The sequence below is a fragment of the Mytilus californianus genome, unplaced genomic scaffold (assembly GCF_021869535.1).
Source record: "Mytilus californianus isolate M0D057914Y unplaced genomic scaffold, xbMytCali1.0.p SCAF_7, whole genome shotgun sequence".
Lineage (NCBI taxonomy): Eukaryota > Metazoa > Mollusca > Bivalvia > Mytilida > Mytilidae > Mytilus > Mytilus californianus.
Genome location: NW_026262723.1, coordinates 91845079 through 91863104, shown reverse-complemented (window position 1 = coordinate 91863104; position 18026 = coordinate 91845079). Strand labels below are relative to the sequence as shown.

The following is an 18026-nucleotide window of genomic DNA, read 5'->3' as shown; positions in this document are numbered from 1 at the left end:
TGCTATTACATCTTTTTGTGTATGTTTATCTGATAAACAGCAGCACAGTTTTAAAAGTTTTTTGTTTGACCATTTAAATTGACATCATCGCCTTTGCATGGTTATTTAACAGCACAATTGAACAAACTGTATAATAATGTTTTAGGTAATTGGTAAAATAGATCAGATTTCTAGTATTTTATAGTAATGTTAAAGGTATGTTATAAAATAGATAATTTTATAGCAATTTTTTAGGTGTATAATAAAATAGATCAGATTTCTATCGAGGAAGTTGACAGATTAGCAAGAAAACCTCATTCTGTAGTTGTAAGGTAATGTAAATTTCTGTATTCAAAATTCACAGTTATGTGAATTTATCTTCTATCATGAATGCAATTAACTTAATAACTTATAAATTTTTAGTTCATTCTTTTATTTAGTTATAAATGTTTACAGATAATTAAGTTCTGCAATTGGTGAAAATTATTAGGATAAGCTTGATTATGATGACAATTATGATTCCAAGACATATCCAATACGAAAAATGAACAGCAAAACATGTGATAATTTCAACAATATCACACAATGATCATGTGGTCACTCTTCTTTCTAAATATAACTTCTAAAAGCCTTTAAAGGGATATAACTCACAATATTATAAAGTACAATTAGATTATGTTTCTAAGATGTACCAAAGTAATTGATAAGAAACATATATATAAATATATTAATTGGACATCAGATAAAAATTTAAATCTCTGATATAGTTAAGTTTTTCTTTAAATGCAGTCTTATAAATTGAAGAGATGTAGATTTGATATAAATGAGATGAAAGTCCATCCACCAATTTTTTAGTATTTTCTTTATCATGACTATTGCTTAACAGTTAGAAAAAATTATCCAAGTACTTAAAAGAACTTTACTTGTAGCTTTTGTTGTCATAAACCAGTATTATTTTACTGCTGCTCTTCATCTTGGGATGATAGAAAGGTTGTCATCAACAGGCAAATGCTTAGCATTTTACAATAAAAAAAATCACATGTAAGAAGTGATAACCAGCTTTTGCATCTTTTGATAACCTCTATTGAATTGGAATATTATATCAGCAAAATGTCAACAAAACTTAGCGACACAGAAATCTTATAAATATTGTCCATTGTTTAATGAAAAAACATTGGAGAATAGAGAAACAGTGAAACCTTAACAGGATGAAAATCGAGAACAGATGAACACTTATACAAAAATATGCACACTAAATTATTTTTAAAAGCTTTTTACTTAAAAAAAAATTAATTGAAACAGTGTTGAAATATAGTTGTTATTAATTTAGGTAATTATTTCCTTTTCAGTTGCAATATGAATTTGAATCTTGATTATTTATTGTCAACGACATGGGAATATTTGGCCTTAGTGAGAGTCTACACAAAGAAAAGAGGAGGTAAATGGATTCTTTGTGTTATATTTAGTTCTAAATTTGATTGTTTAAATAGAAGATGTTTTAATAAAAAAAACCTTTATTACAAAGAAAAAGATGAGCAAAAGACCCTAAAATTATAAAAAAAAAAAATTTCTGTAGCAAGATAGTCAAAATGAAGAAATTTTTATAATAACAGCAGTTTATTTATATATACATATATATAATTATATATATATATGTGTGTATAATATGTGACAAATCTACAACAGTCATTCTCTGTAAAATAAGCATGAGCTATTCAGAGCTAATGCCCAAATTACATATGCTTAGTCTAAAATTTAGCCCAACAGTGTGAAGTCTGCTAATATGCATTTAAAAAATTAATGTCCTTTCCCCAGCTAGATTTGAGCCAACCAGTCTACGCTAACTCCTACATGCTAGCAGCAAATACCAATTATTAAGTTCTTGTTTTGAAAAAGCTGGGGATCAAACCCAAAATCTCCTCACTCTAGGCAAGCACAATACCATGAGACCAATGAGTCTGTTTACTTGACTAAGGAAATTATATTTTTATCTTTGGTAGTCTATTGGCCAAGTGGTTATGGGCATTAGACATAGTTCAGGGGTAGTTGCAACTATGTCACAGAAGCATGGTTTTAAATCCAGGTAAGGGCAGGACAGAAATTTGCTTCAGAAAATTTGCAGATTTAACATTGTTGGGCTAAAAATCAGATGAACTTTCTTTCACATGTCTGTTCAAAACCTTTTTCCTTGAAACAGAATATCTATCTACATTTCAGAAAGACCAGATTTTGAAGGTGGACTGATTTTAAGAAGAGGATGTACATTAGAACATGTAGTGAGTATTGGAAACGACTTAATTATACCCAAACTTTAGAATTTGGGTGTGAGTTGTAGGGTGCGAGCACTTTTCAGATCTGATACTTTGAATTTTTCAATATATTGAATGGTTCACTTTTTTGTCACAATTTTCCAAGTACTTCTCAACAGAATGTCTTTATATTTGGTCAGCAGCTTGTAACCTGTGAGTACTTTTTGGATCTGTCATAAACCGACGTCCTGTTTTCTAATTCTTTGAATTACTTGTGGGGGTATGCTTAGATGGACAACACGTGCAATCTTGTTATTTTTACTTTCTTTTACATGACTGTTGATTAGAAATTGTCAATTCCATCAAATCTTAGGAGATATGTTAGATTTTTAGTAGCCTAAAGTGAAAGGTATCTAATGAGTATGGGGGATGCATATGTTTTATAGGTTTTGTTAAAAACGAACAATGTATCTTCCGGGTTTCATTAATAGTCAGTTTCTAGCTATTGTAATATTAATTGGTGGCTATTATGTGATCTTTTTGTGATTTTTTTTTCTTTAAATTACCTGAAAATTGAATGGAAACTGTGGTTTTTTATTGTTTGAAAAATCTGAGTTAAATATTTTAAATGAGACATATTTTGGTTTTCTATTGTCTGCTATTACATTTGTCTATCTAAGCATGTGTTGCCATAAATCAAGTTTGCTTTGTCCAATTTTACAATTTTTTGCACAGAGCCATTGCAAAGCTATGGAATTTTGTGAACATTATATTTCTTACATGTCTCAAGTTTGCTATTATGAAATCTTTTATGGGGGGGATAGCTTTCAGACATGCAAAGCTGTTTCTTACATAACTATTGGGAATAAAAAATCTTTCACATTTTAAAGATAAGGAAATGTGGTTTGAAAGTCAATTAGACAACTATCCATCAAAGACCAAAGGACAAGGATGTACGGTAAACTACTGCAGGTCATTGTACAGCCTTCGACAAAAAGTACCGTCATAACAAAATGTGTAACAATTCAAGAGGGATCAGCAACAACCTGATTTTAGGTGAACAACAATAAACAAAAAACAATTATTGCAGACAGCAACCAACATCAACCACTAGACTACATGCTCCTGTCATGGCACATAAAGAATGCGGCTGGGTTTAATATTTTTTATAGCACTCAACTCGATGTGCTTATTTCCTCAGTGAGTTTATACTACAACATTAAATGTTATAAATCTCTCCAGAAAAATTAACTATATATGACCACTTTTATACTTGTAGTGCCATAAAATCCATAGAACCATGGTGAACACATTTAAGTATGGTCTAGTTTGGGTACGTATTTTGTATGTTTATTTACATTTATTTCACATTCATTTTTATCCCCTGCAGCAAAATGTTGTTGGGCATATTGTAATACCCATGTTTGTCTGTCTATCCCACATAGGGTAGGTGGTTTCACTAGCTAACTTCAACAGTTTTCAGGCCCTACAAAATTACAAGTAGAATTATATTCCAATATTTCATCTTTCTCAACTACATTGGACATAGATAAATAAGATATCTAATTTAATTAAATCATATAACACTTAAAACTCTAGCGTTAATCACACCAGACCAATATATCTGAACAACACCATTCAATGGAGTAGTAGCATGCACACATGTATAAGAGAAAAAAGCATCTTTTTTTTTCTAATCTCATCAATTATAAAATTTGGTTTTTTGTACCCGTATATCCCTGGACATATTAAGTTCTGTTGATATATACCTTTTTAAAATGATGACGTTTGGCTTTACTTTTCTTTTGTCTAGCCTTGATTGAGTAAAAATGAGACTTAGGTATGCTGTTTCTGGTGGCAGCATCAACAATTTGTTAAAGTTTGTGATAGGGTCATTTTAAGGGGAGCCACTTAAGTAAATCAATGAAATATGGTATGCAGTTGTATTAGCATTGGCACATCTCATTTCCATGGAGATTAGTTGGCCCTACCCCCTCATTCATGGTATATCGACTTTGAAACTTAAACACATGTTACAGTTTGTGATTCAGTCAGTTTAAAGGGAACCACTTACAACAAGTCAATGATATTGGTATGCAGTTATATAAGCAGCCGTATATCTTATTTCCATGGAAATTATTTGGTCATGTACCTTCAGTCATTGTTCATTGACTTTGAATATTTTGTATATTTTACAGTTCAAGTAATGTTATTTTAATTTCAGAATTTGTGTTTTACTATCAAAATTGTAAACAGTTGTAAAATAAACTGTTGACATAGAGATATGTCTTGCCTGTTTACAATTTTGAAAGGGCAAGACATATCTCTATGTCAACAGTTTATTTTACATTAAGTTGCTCTATTTGTAAGCTATTACTTAAAATAGTTATTTTCATCATACAGTTAACTCTCGTTGTCTCATTTCGGATAATTCGAAGTTTTCTCGTGGTCCCGAACTTTGTTCCATGTAAATATATGTATTTCTACTCCTGATGAGTCTAAATTGGATGAGTCAAAACTTTGGTTGACTCGAATCAAATTTACGATCCCAAGTTTAACAAAAGCATTCAAGTTGCATTATTTATCTCTAACTAATACACATATGTCAAAACATGACCTCGGGGATTTAAATGGATTGAAGAGTTCACCTGACAATACACATGTAATTAAATTTCTGGTCACTGACCACGGTTTTGATTTATGACATTCTTTTTTCGAGAGTGTTTACCTAAGATTATCTTTGGTCACCATGATAAATACTTGTAATTAATTATGCATTGATATATTTTATGACAAATTATTCATAATATTTGAAAAACCATTAACTGTAATCATACATTTATGAGCTTGGGTGTGCATAAAGTAGGGATTAAGACTTTTGTTGGTGATCAACTCAAAACTACTCATTCGGCTTCTTTAATCTTTTTGTACTTTATCTTGCAGAAAAAGATTGAAATAAAAAAAAATGAAAAGAAATCTAAATTTTCTAAAATATCTTGTATATGACTACGAGAATGAATAATTATGTCAACTTTAAATCACACAAAGATCGATTTGAAATTACTCTTTTGGCTAAAAATTACGAGAAAAAAGTGTTACTGTACAAAGATATAAATAAGAGACGAAAAATCATATAATTTTATTATAATAATAATAAACGAACATTACATACAGATACATTGAATTCAGATCAGAATATCAATCCCCTACCCATATTCTTCAGGATTTATTTTAGCCTTACCAAGCTACGCAAGAGTTGTATCCCTTGGTCTGTATAACTTCCGGTTTTTTGTTTGTGTCGAACTACGGGTATCTCGAAATATTTCTCTGGTCCGACTGACTTCGAGATAACGAGAGTCGACTGTATTTGTACTTTGTAGCATAATGTTTATCTCTTGACAGGTCGTTATTTCTCCCACCTGAGTCCTAATTTCTTTAGTTAAACAAATTTTTTACATTTGATAGATTTTTAACAGATTAATGCTTGTATTGTTTCAGGGCCGAAGTGTAAAGTACAGTCCACAGAGAGTAGGAATACATCATAAAATGTGTCATGATGATGTGGTACAGATTATAAAGAAATGAAGATATAAAATCATCAATTTGTTGCTGAATTACAATTTTGAATCAGACACAGACTTATATTAATTATAAATATAGTGACTGAAATGTGTTCAGAACTGTGATATGTCTGGTTATGGTATTAAAAAGTGCTTCTTTATTAATATAAAAATGAAAAATACAACTTTCAGTCAAATATTGATGTTGATAAAATTGTTATTATTTTTTATAACAGTCATTTATTAATGTTCAAAGGCAAATAGGCATTATTTCTGCAATTAAGCATGTTAAATTTAATCCTGTTAATGAGGTAAAATTTCTAGTTGTTGGCAGTTTTAATTTATGTCTTTTTCTGTTTCTTTTTGGTATTTGGAAACAGCTTTTTTCTTTGAATAAAGGGAAATACAGCCATTCCATTTTGCATTATTTTTTATGCCCCCCGCCATAAATGCACAAGCTGTAGGCAACGGGAGCATTAAGTGTTACCCTTGACCGTTCTTCTGTCCGTCCGTCTTTCTGTCAGTCCGTCCCATTTTCGAATCAGCACTCTAACTAATATTTGCCTCATGCAAATTTTATGAAACTCATACACAATGCTAAGAGCCAAAACTTGCAGACAGAGTTCAAATTTGAGTCACTTACCGTTCTAGAGTTATGCCCCTTTTTAACTTGGAAAATTGCTAATTTTTTTCATTTCCACACTCTAACTTAAGTTTTTCTTATCCAAATTTTATGAAACTCATACGCAATGGTAACAACCAAAAATCAAAGACAGATTTCGAATTTGGGCAGTGAGTCACTTTAGCGTTCTAGAGTTATGCTACTTTATAACTTGGAAAATTGGAAATTTTTTGTTTCCACACTCTAACTTAAGTTTGTCTCATGCAAATGTTATTAAACTCATACACAATGCTAAAAACCAAAACTTGCAGACAGAGTTTGAATTAGGGCAGTGAGTCGCTTACTATTCTAAAGCAATGGGCCTTTATAACTTGAAAAATTGCAAATTTTTTCATCTCCCTGCTCCAACTTAAGTTTGCCTTACGTAAATTTTATGAAACTCATACACAATGCTTTGCTTAAAGGAAGAAGTATTTGCTTTGGAATATTATCCATAACTACAAATGTGGATTTCAGATAGTTATTTGATGATTTGAGTTTATTTGATTTCTTTTCCTTTCTGTAATGTTCAGTACAGTCGAACCTCATTGTGTCAAAAACTCTGATGAGCCAAAGTAATTTCTCAGTCCCAGTAATTTCTATTTGATCAATGCAATTTGACCTCTGATGAGTCGAACTCGGTTGATTCAAATCTCAGTTAAGTCCCGTCGATGTAAAATTGATGTAAATTGACCCAGGTTTCTCGAAGTTCTAAATGTAGAAATTTGGAAAAATCCAGACTTAAAAGATGAAAATTCAAATCAGATGTTTTTCTTATGTGACCTAATCATTTTCATAAGTGATTAAAGCTGTGTAAACATACTTGTTAAAATGACATGTTTATGGTGACCAATAATTAACACCTTTGTTGATCGTCCAAGCGGAACTTTAGAGTGCTGAACATAAAATTCAATTCATATATGTTCTGAACATATTTCACCTGATATAGAAACAAAATAAATTTAAATGAACCAAGCCGAGATTAAACAAATCATTAAAATTAAAATTCATTAATTACAATAATTAAAAGGATTATGACTTTACAAAGCAGACAATCTTTCAGGCCTTTTTTCCTTCCGCGAGTGATTCCATAATTTATTGTGACTGACCTTTGTAAATATTTGTGTATTGATTATTTGTGAATGTTTTGTATCTGTACTTGTGTGTTTAATTATCATGATGGACCAAAAAAATATGGAGCTTGAATACACAATCCTAAATTGTCATATCGAAAAAAATACACACTGTTCAAAATATCTAGTTTACACAAATCTTATACCGTATTTCATGCATTCCAAATTTATGACGACACACTCGACCTCGGATAAGTTGAATACTTTCGGCCAGTCCATTCGACCTTGACTTAACAAGGTATGACTGTATAAGGAATTAGCTGACAAGTGTTGATTGCAGGAAATAGCTATTTATTAAACCCTAGGTGAATAACAGACAAAATCTATCATAATTGATTATGCCCATGGTGTTTGTAAATAAATGTGCAAAGAAAGACTCCATTCTTCATACTTTCCTACAGGAGGTGATAAGACTGCAACAGGATTTAAAATATATACTATCATGCAATGAAAATGAGTGTACTCAAATTTGATTTACCTCAATTTTAGTAGTTCTGGAAATATAAGCAAATTTTTTATGGTTTAATATATTTTGATAAATCGGATTTAAATAAACTAACCACAGATTTTTGATGCATGGAAATTGGCTCACTGCCCATGTTTTTACCAGTTTCTCCTAAATTTTGATGCTGTTGTTATAAAAAGTTAATCAAAATCGAGGGTACTATTGGTGTTGTCTAGTTGTCCATATCTTTGTTGACATCTAGAGGGCAATATACAGTCTTCAAAAAAAGACAGGTGTCAAATGTCGTGCTCTAAATTGTCCTTAATCTAGGCAAGTTGCAAAATGAATAAATTTGATAATAACTAGCAAAGATCTGCCGTCAATATATAATTCTTGAAAAGACAAACAAAAAAACCACTAAGATATACATGAAGACAACCACTAGTTCCTGACTTAGGATACGCATATTTAAAACATGTAGCAGGTTTAAACTAGTTCTGTGAGTCTACCCTCTCCCTTTTTATTTAAAAAAAAATTGTTTCTAGGTACTTTTATACGAAAAATTTCAAGATTAGTTACTTATGGTTTATACAAGGTCACATCAAGAGTTATTAGGATAGTTTTCTTTTCACTGGTCCCAAAGATATATGGCTGGATAGTATTTGTCAATGAAATCAGTGATATATTTATCAACTTACATTTTACAAAAAGTCTTTAAAAAACTAATTGCATGGCTTTGAACCCAAATAGGTCCAGATAAGAAGGGAATTATAAACAAAGATTTTGGTTCCAGAGGAGTGGTGATAACAATGAAAGGTTTTAGAGGAGTAGTGATAACACAATTTAGAATATGACCTTGACCTAAATTTCCATATATCTATTTATGAGTTACATCGACATACCACTTAGTAGAATAGTTGAGGGGAGATAACTCCTTCAAAATTCACCAATTTAATATTTGCCACTGGAAATACATGCAAGTAAACAGCAATCAACCAATCAATCTAATATGTGTGTGCTTTATCAATAATATGACCATACTAGATGTACGGTATGTGAAAACCCCATTTTTGGTTTGGTTGCACAAAACGCACAACTAGCTAATAGTATTGTGAAGTCTTGCCACTTTTATGAAATTGTTTAAGGATTTTATTCCAATTTTCTTGAATTTCTGGGGAGTTGAAGTTGTTGACCTGCTATCAAGAAATTGTTGAAGGATTTTTTTTCATATTTTCTGGACTTGAGAAATAAGTCCTTTTTATTTAGCAAATTTTCTAAAAGACTGTACATGTACCAATTTTATGTAATCATATCCTCCTACAGTTTTTTAACCAAGATCTCTGAAACTTCATAGAAAGATTGCACACACATATTGAAGTTGTGTGCTTGTTAATGAAACATTGCTTGAGGATTGTATTCCCATTTCTAGAATGCTGGAACTAAGTTATTTTTAGCAAACTTCCCCAAAAAACAGTACTAATGTTTTGTAATCCCCTCATCCTACAATTTTCTATCAAGAACCTCGAAACTTCACAAAAAGATGGCACACATATTGAAGCTGTACACTTGCTTTCATGGAATTGTTTCATGTTTTTAATCCTATTTTTCTAGACTTGTGAACTAAGTCATTTTTCAGCAAAATTTCCAAAAGGCAGAAACAATTTAGAGCAATCACCTACAGTGATCTACACTTACAACTATTTGTTTACAGCTTTATATTTCAGAAGGTAGAAAACCTGGATGCTTCATACCTTGTATGCAGAAGCCTTATGTTACGTCTGTCTGTCATATGTCCATTGTTTTTTACCTCATTTTCATGGTTCAGCAACTGCTTGAAAAAAAATTGTTTTTGTTCTCACTTATTAATAGGACTATATTTGGTATATAAAGGTCTGAATCTCTGTCAGACAATTTTTCACCTGACCTCAACCTTATTTCATGAACCAGTGATCAAGGTTAAGTTTACAGTGGTGGATCCAAGGGAGGGGGGGGGGGGGGTTCTGGGGGTTGGAACCCCCCTTTTGTTTTGATGATCAATGCATTCCTTTATCCTGGGTTAGGATCCCCCCCCTTCTTTTATAAATGGCTGGATCAGCCCCTGGTTTATGTGGTCAAGTCTGTATTTCAGATACTATAAGCAATAGGTCGACTACATTTGGTGCATGGAAAGATTGTAACATCTACATGTCTGACTGGCAGGTTCGAGTCATCTGACCTTGACCTCATTTTCATGGTTCATTGGTCAATGTTATTTTTTTCTGATTTGGTCTATTTGTCAGATACTATAACCAATAGGTCAACTGTATTTTGTGTATAGAATGATTGTAACATGTATATTTCCGTCAGGCAGAATTCATCTGACCTTGACCTCATTTTCATGGTTATGTTTGGTTTTTCAGATACTGTAATTAAGCAATAGGTCAACTATATTTAGACATCTAGCATCAAAGCAAAACTAAGAAATAATTTGATTCAATTTAAAAAGGTTGGTCAGTTTAATACTTCTATCATTTATCAATTTTTTCAAAAAATTATTACTTTTGAGAATATTACCGAATTTGTTGTTGCTTATCCGAGTCCGTTTTTTTATTTTATTTTTTTATTGAGTTATGTCCCTTTGATTTCATTTTTGCATGATGACAGATTTTGACCCGGTCTCTATTTTGTTGGTGACTTCGGGAACAAGAGGTGAAAGATTGCTATTTCAGTATCCAAATTTTGAAATAGCAAGAACCCACCAAGATATTGCTAAATGTAAGTCGTAGACATTTAAGACAGTTTAAATTTAAGTGTGTAAAAATAAAATCTCAAAAGAAAAGAGCCTAACTGTATATTGTCTATAGAATTTGAGCAAGTTGAAGGAACACACAACTATACAGCAATATTTCTTTGTGAAGTAGACTGGAACCAGCTGGAAGAGGAAATGGTAAGCGCTAAATTCTGTATTAAGCCTTCAAATTAGCTCTGGAAGGGCTACAAGTTCCTGCTACAAGCATTCGACTAAGCTCATTCATCAGGTTGGGACAAGTCATTCAATTGGGTTATAATAACCCGTTTTGGGATATCTAGGGATAAAGATTTATTGCCAGCATGTTTCTGTATGACAGTTTTAAATGAACGTTTCTGTTGTAAATCAAATTGTGATTTTTGAGTTGAATACATACAAATTCTAACAGTCGCTAAACATACCATCACTCAGGGATCACCACACCAGTGGAAGTTAGCGATATTATCGCCCTATGATTGACGACTTCGCTCTAAAGAAGCTTCAAGAAGAATTTTATGTCACCCTCTATTTTCAGTCAAATTCCCCAATGTCTGACCTCATGATTTTTGAAAAATTCTCCATCCAACTGCACTGTGATGATTCCAATATTCATGTTACCCCAGAATTTGGTCTTGAATTGTCATACCGCATTCCATCATTCAGAATACAGATAGGCCAACAATTATTTTTTCCTTGTAATTAAAAAAAACAAACTTTGAACAGTCTTCCACTGAACATTTTGAGGATTATTGATTTATACAACAATGTACAAGTTTAAATTTAAATTCAAATTTTACTATAAATAATCAATTTTAAGTTTCCTGATTAAGTTTGTTTTCAGATACTATTAGCAGAATGTCAACTACATGTAGATTTGATATATGGAACGATTGTAAGGTGTACATGTCTGTCTGGCTGGGTTAATCTGAGCTTGACTTATTTTCATTGTTCAGTGGTCAACATGAAGTTTTCTGTGGTTACACCTGTTTCTCCGATACTGTAAGCAAGTGGTCAGGTGTAATTAGTGTAGGAATTATTAGAAGGTGTACATATCGATCTGTCAGGGTTCATATGGCTGTTATCTTATTTTTCTGGATCTTGACAATGAAAATTTTATTTGATATCTGTAGAAAAATCTTGTTATTTAAGACCTTCTATCATGATAAGTAAAGCAGGTGAGACATCTCAGTATGTGAACTGTTGTTTATTTTAGCTAAAAGAAGAAATGTTTACAGTGTACGGATAGCAGAAGATGTTGTCACAGTATCGTGAGTTTTAAGAGGATATTTGATAAGAGATTTCTTTTAAAACTTTCATGTCATGGTTACTCTGAAATGCTGTATCTTTTTAGCAATTTCCTTTAAAAAAATAGATGTAAAAAAACACAGTAATCTCACTTCCCCAGCATATATGTATCTATAGGTTTTTTATTGGTATAACGTTGGCGTCGTCGTGGTCGTCGTCGTCTGGCGTCGTCCGGCGTCGTCCGAAGACACATTGGTTTTCGCACTCTAACTTTAGTTTAAGTGAATGGATCTCCATGAAATTTTACCATAAGGTTCAATACCACGAAAGGAAGGTGGGGGATTGATTTTGGGGGTTATGGTACCAACAGTTAAGGAATTAGGGGTCAAAAAGGGTCCAAAAATAAGCATTTTTGTAACTTCCAGACAATAACTTGTGTGTAAGTGTATGGATCTCTCTGACATTGTACCACAAGGTTCCATATCACAAAGGGAAGGCTGTAATTGATTTTGGGGGTAATTGCCTAAACATTTTAGGAATTAGGGGCCAAAAAAGGGCAAAAAACAAGCATTTTTCTAGTTTCATGACAATAACTTGTGTGTAAGTGTTTGGATATTTCTGAAATTGTACTACAAGGTTCCATATCACAAAGGGAAAGCTGGAATTGAGTTTGGGGGTAATTGCCCGAAACGTTTAGGAATTGGGGGCCAAAAAGGGGCCAAAAATAAGCATTTTTCTAGTTTCCAGACAATAACTTGTGTTCAAGTGTATGGATCTCTCTGAAATTGTACTGCAAGGTACCATACCACAAAGGGAAGGCTGGGATTGAGTTTGGGGGTGATGAATCATAAGGGGGTTCAAAAAATTTGGGGGGGGGGATTTTTTTTTTTTCTTTTTTTTTCTTTTTTTCCTTTTTTTTTTCTTTTCAAATTTTCCATTTTAAGTTGGTTATTTCTGATTAATATTTAAAAGCAAATAATAATGATATGGTAGGAGATACACACCAAACAGGATGTGTAAATTATTATATAATAAGTATTGTGCAATAGCAAGAAATTTTCAATTGCACAGTATTGCACAATTGCAAGAAATCTTCAATTGCACAGTATTGCGCAATAGCAAGAAATCTTCAATTGCACAGTATTGTGCAATAGCAAGAAATATCCAATAGCACAATATTGCGCAATAGCAAGAAATTGTCAATTGTACAGTATTGCACCATAGCAAGAAATATTCAATTGCACAGTATTGTGCAAAAGAAGATACTTCGTATAAATTGCTTATTTCTTGATCAATTTCAATGGGGTTTTATTCTTGAATTCTTGGGGTTCTTTAATATGCTGAATCTAACCGTGTATTAAGTTTTTGGATTTTGGGCCCCGTTTTTAAATTGGTCCACATTGAGGTCAAAAGGGTCCAAAATTTAACTTTGTTTGATTTCATCAAAAATTGAATTATTGGGGTTCTTTGATATGCCGAATCTAACCGTGTATTTAGATTCTTAATTTTTGGTTCCGTTTTCAAATTGGTCTACATTAAGGTCAAAAGGGTCCAAAATTAAACTTAGTTTGATTTTAACAAAAATTGAATTTATAGGGTACTTTGATATGCTGAATCTAAACATGTATTTAGATTTTTGATTATGGGCCCAGTTTTCAAGTTGGTCCAAATCGGGGTCCAAAATTAAACTTTGTTTGATTTCAACAAAAATTGAATATATGGAGTTCTTTGATATGCTGAATCTAACCATGTATTTAGATTTTTGATTTTTGGGCCCCGTTATCAACTTTGTCCACATTGAGGTCAAAAGGGTCCAAAATTAAAGTTTGTTTGATTTCATCAAAAATTGAATTCTTGGGGTTCTTTGATATGCTGAATCTAACCATGTATTTAGATTTTTTATTTGTGGACCCGCTATCAAATTGGTTCATATTGAGGTCAAAAGGGTCCAAAATTGAACTTTGTTTGATTTCATCAAAAATTGAATTATTGGGGTTCTTTGATATGCCAAATCTAACCGTGTATTTAGATTTTTAATTTTGGGTCCCGTTTTTAAGTTGGTCTACATTAAGGTCCAAAGGGTCCAAAATTAAACTTAGTTTGATTTTAACAAAAATTGAATTCTTGGGGTTCTTTGATATGCTGAATCTAAACATGTGTTTAGATTTTTGATTATGGGCCCAGTTTTCAAGTTTGTCCAAGTTGGGGTCCAAAATTAAACTTTGTTTGATTTCAACAAAAATTGAATATATGGGGTTCTTTGATATGCTGAATCTAAACATGTATTTAGATTTTAGATTTTTGGCCCAGTTTTCATGTTGGTCCAAATTGGGGTCCAAAATTAAACTTTGTTTGATTTCAACAAAAATTGAATATATGGGGTTCTTTGATATGCTGAATCTTACCATGTATTTAGATTTTTTATTTGTGGGCCCGCTATCAAATTGGTTCATATTGAGGTCAAAAGGGTCCAAAATTAAACTTTGTTTGATTTCATCAAAAATTTAATTATTGGGGTTCATGATATGCCAAATCTAACCGTGTATTTAGATTTTTTATTTTGGGTCCCGTTTTTTAAATTGGTCTACATTAAGGTCCAAAGGGTCCAAAATTAGACTTAGTTTGATTTTAACAAAAATTGAATTTTTGGGGTACTTTGATATGCTGAATCTAAACATGTGTTTAGATTTTTGATTATGGGACCAGTTTTCAAGTTGGTCCAAGTTGGGGTCCAAAATTAAACTTTGTTTGATTTCAACAAAAATTGAATATATGGGGTTCTTTGATATGCTGAATCTAAACATGTATTTAGATTTTAGATTTTTGGCCCAGTTTTCAAGTTGGTCCAAATTGGGGTCCAAAATTAAACTTTGTTTGATTTCAACAAAAATTGAATATATGGGGTTCTTTGATATGCTGAATCTTACCATGTATTTAGATTTTTTATTTTGTGGGCCTGCTATCAAATTGGTTCATATTGAGGTCAAAAGGGTCCAAAATTAAACTTTGTTTGATTTCATCAAAAATTGAATTATTGGGGTTCTTTGATATGCCAAATCTAACCGAGTTTTTAGATTTTTAATTTTGGGTCCCGTTTTTTAAATTGGTCTACATTAAGGTCCAAAGGGTCCAAAATTAAACTTAGTTTGATTTTAACAAAAATTGAATTCTTGGGGTACTTTGATATGCTGAATCTAAACATGTGTTTAGATTTTTGATTATGGGACCAGTTTTCAAGTTTGTCCAAGTTGGGGTCCAAATTTAAACTTTGTTTGATTTCAACAAAAATTGAATATATGGGGTTCTTTGATATGCTGAATCTAACCATGTATTTTGATTTAGGACATTGGACCATAATAGGTAAATTAAAAAAATTCAAGTTCTTAGACCACATTCTTTCTGTGTCAGAAACCTATGCTGTGTCAAATATTTAATCACAATCCAAATTCAGAGCTGTATCAAGCTTGAATGTTGTGTCCATACTTGCCCCAACTGTTCAGGGTTCGACCTCTGCGGTCGTATCAAGCTGCGCCCAGCGAAGCATTTTATTAATTCATCAATTGAGGCCTAACAAAAATTTATCAAAATAAAAAAAAAATCACATCTGCAAGTGATTCTATGTACAAATCTTACATGTAGGGCATAAAAATACACTCAAGTTATTTATGTAAAAAGCACTTTTAAACTCAAACTGCCCTATGGAAGTTGTGGTCACATCAACATGAAAACTAAGTACTTAGTAGTAACCATGAAGTTTGTATATGACCATCGTCGTCCGAAGACATTTGGTTTCCAGACAATAACTTAAGAATAAGTGTATGGATCTCTATGAAATTGTACTACAAGGTTTGATACTACAAAAGGAAGGTTGGGATTGACTTTGGGTGTTATTGTCCTAACTGTTTAGGAATTAGGGGCAAAAAAATGGCCCAAAAAACAAGCTTTTTTCTTGTTTTAGGACAATAACTTGTGTATTAGTGTATGGATCTCTTAGAAATCGAACCACAAGGTTCCATACCCCAAAAAGAAGGTTGGGATTGATTTTGGGGGTATGACCCAAACCGTTTAGAAATTCGGGGCCCAAAAGGGGCCAAAAAACTAGAATTTTCTGGTTTCCAGACAATAACTTGAGTATAAGTCTATGGATCTCTCCGAAATTGTACCACAAGGTTCCATACCAAAAATGGAAGGTTGGGATTGATTCTAGGGGTTATGGCCCGAACCATTTAGGTAAAAGGGGCCAAAAGCAATACTTTTCTAATACTTTGTATAAATTGCTTATTTCTTGACCAATTTCAATGTGGTTCAAAGTCTTCAATTCTTTGGGTTTTTAATATGCTGAATCTAACCATGTATTTAGATGTTGGTTTTGGGCCCTGTTTTTTAATTGGTCCACATTGAGGTCCAAAGGGTCCAAAATTAAAAATTTGTTTGATTTCATCAAAAATTAAATTCAAGGGGTTCTTAAACTTTGATATGCTGATTCTAACCATGTATTTAGATTTTGGATATTGGACCATAATATTTAGGTAAATGTCCAATTTCAAATTTTTAAACCACATTCATTCTGTGTCAGAAACTATGCTATGTCTAATTTTTAATCACAATCCAAATTCTGAGCTGTATTGCGCGATTAATAGAAATTGTAAGTAGAGTCATTGTTAAAAATAGATACTGCATCAAATGTTATTTTAGAGAAGAAATTATGTATAAATATAGTTTGAAATTTACTGTTCATAATTAGATATTTTGAAAAATAATTCAAGGTAAGATTTATAGATTTTTTAAAGATTTTGTATTAATGAGGACTGATATTTTGGAAATTGTTTTTTATGCCCCCGCCATAGCGGAGGGGGCTTTAAGTTTGACCCTTGTCCCTTCGTCCCGAAATTGGTTTCCATTTTCTAACTTTAGTTTGCCTCAACCAAATGTTATGAAGCTTATACACAAAACACAAATAAAGTTTGAATTTGGGTGGTGTCACTTTTACCTGTCTAAATTTATGCCCTTTACAAATGGAAAAATTGCTGAATTTTTCGTTTCCTTTCTCTAACTTAAGTTTGCTTCAACCAAATGTTATGAATCTTATACACAATGCTTATTATCACAAAACACAGATTGAGTTTCAATTTTGGTGGTGTCACTTTTACCTGTCTAGAGTTATGCCCCTTTGCAAATGGAAAAACTGCTGAAAATTTCGTTGCTTTTAACTTAAGTTTACCTCAACCAAATGTTATGAATTTTATACCCAATGCTTATTATCACAAAACACAGATCAAGTACGAATTTGGGTAGCTTCTTTTTTACCGTTCTTGAGTTATGTCCCTTTATAACATTATATGTAAGGATATAATTTTTTACGAAACTTCATAGTAAAAGTGGCACAGTTTTAGCCTTTAAGGGAGTTCCTATGGGAAATTGCATTGTCTAAATTTACAGAAGTGCAAACTTTAAGTATTTTCCTGATGGACTTAGTTTTTTAACAGTTAACACTTACAGACAGTCTGGGATTAATTTTTTTAGACATGATACATTTGTAAGCCTTCATGGATTGTTATAAAACTTGGACAGAAGCTAATCTTCCAGACCAAGAAATAGCATCTAAAGAAAAATTAGATTTTTTTTTTAAATTCTGTATATTACTGATAATGGACTCACTTTTTAAGTCAACATTACACTTTTACACTGACAGCAGCAATTGCAGGCGAGACACAGGGTTCCGCGGAACCCCTTACAAAGTTTTTGATGAAGCGAACCCTTTAAAAACTTAGCTAATATATATTGTCCATTAATAAATAAATAAATTAAATTCTTGTTGACTTGGATATGCTGAATCTAATCGTGTATTTAGATTTTTGGATATTGGACCATAAAAGGTAAAAGTCCAATTTCAAATTTTTCAGTTCTTTGACCACATTCATTCTGTGTCAGAAACCTATGCTGTGTTGAATTTTTAATCACAATCCAAATTCAGAGCTGTAGCAAGC

At 32.1% G+C, this 18026-nt stretch overlaps 1 protein-coding gene and 1 long non-coding RNA gene across 2 annotated transcripts in view; both read left to right on the top strand.

Annotated features, from left to right (window-relative positions):
* LOC127709557 (GATOR complex protein NPRL3-like) overlaps positions 1–18026 on the top strand; it is a 58481-nt gene that overhangs the window by 16608 nt on the left and 23847 nt on the right. The window contains exons 10-16 of the mRNA XM_052215162.1: positions 235–311; positions 1329–1417; positions 2197–2255; positions 3508–3561; positions 5727–5810; positions 10655–10781; positions 12008–12062. Of these exons, the coding sequence (XP_052071122.1) occupies positions 235–311; positions 1329–1417; positions 2197–2255; positions 3508–3561; positions 5727–5810; positions 10655–10781; positions 12008–12062 (545 nt within the window). The remainder of the gene's footprint in view (positions 1–234; positions 312–1328; positions 1418–2196; positions 2256–3507; positions 3562–5726; positions 5811–10654; positions 10782–12007; positions 12063–18026) is intronic.
* LOC127708748 (uncharacterized) lies at positions 12246–15591 on the top strand. Its single transcript, XR_007985352.1, has 2 exons — positions 12246–14498; positions 15022–15591. It is a non-coding gene; the product is annotated as an uncharacterized LOC127708748 (long non-coding RNA).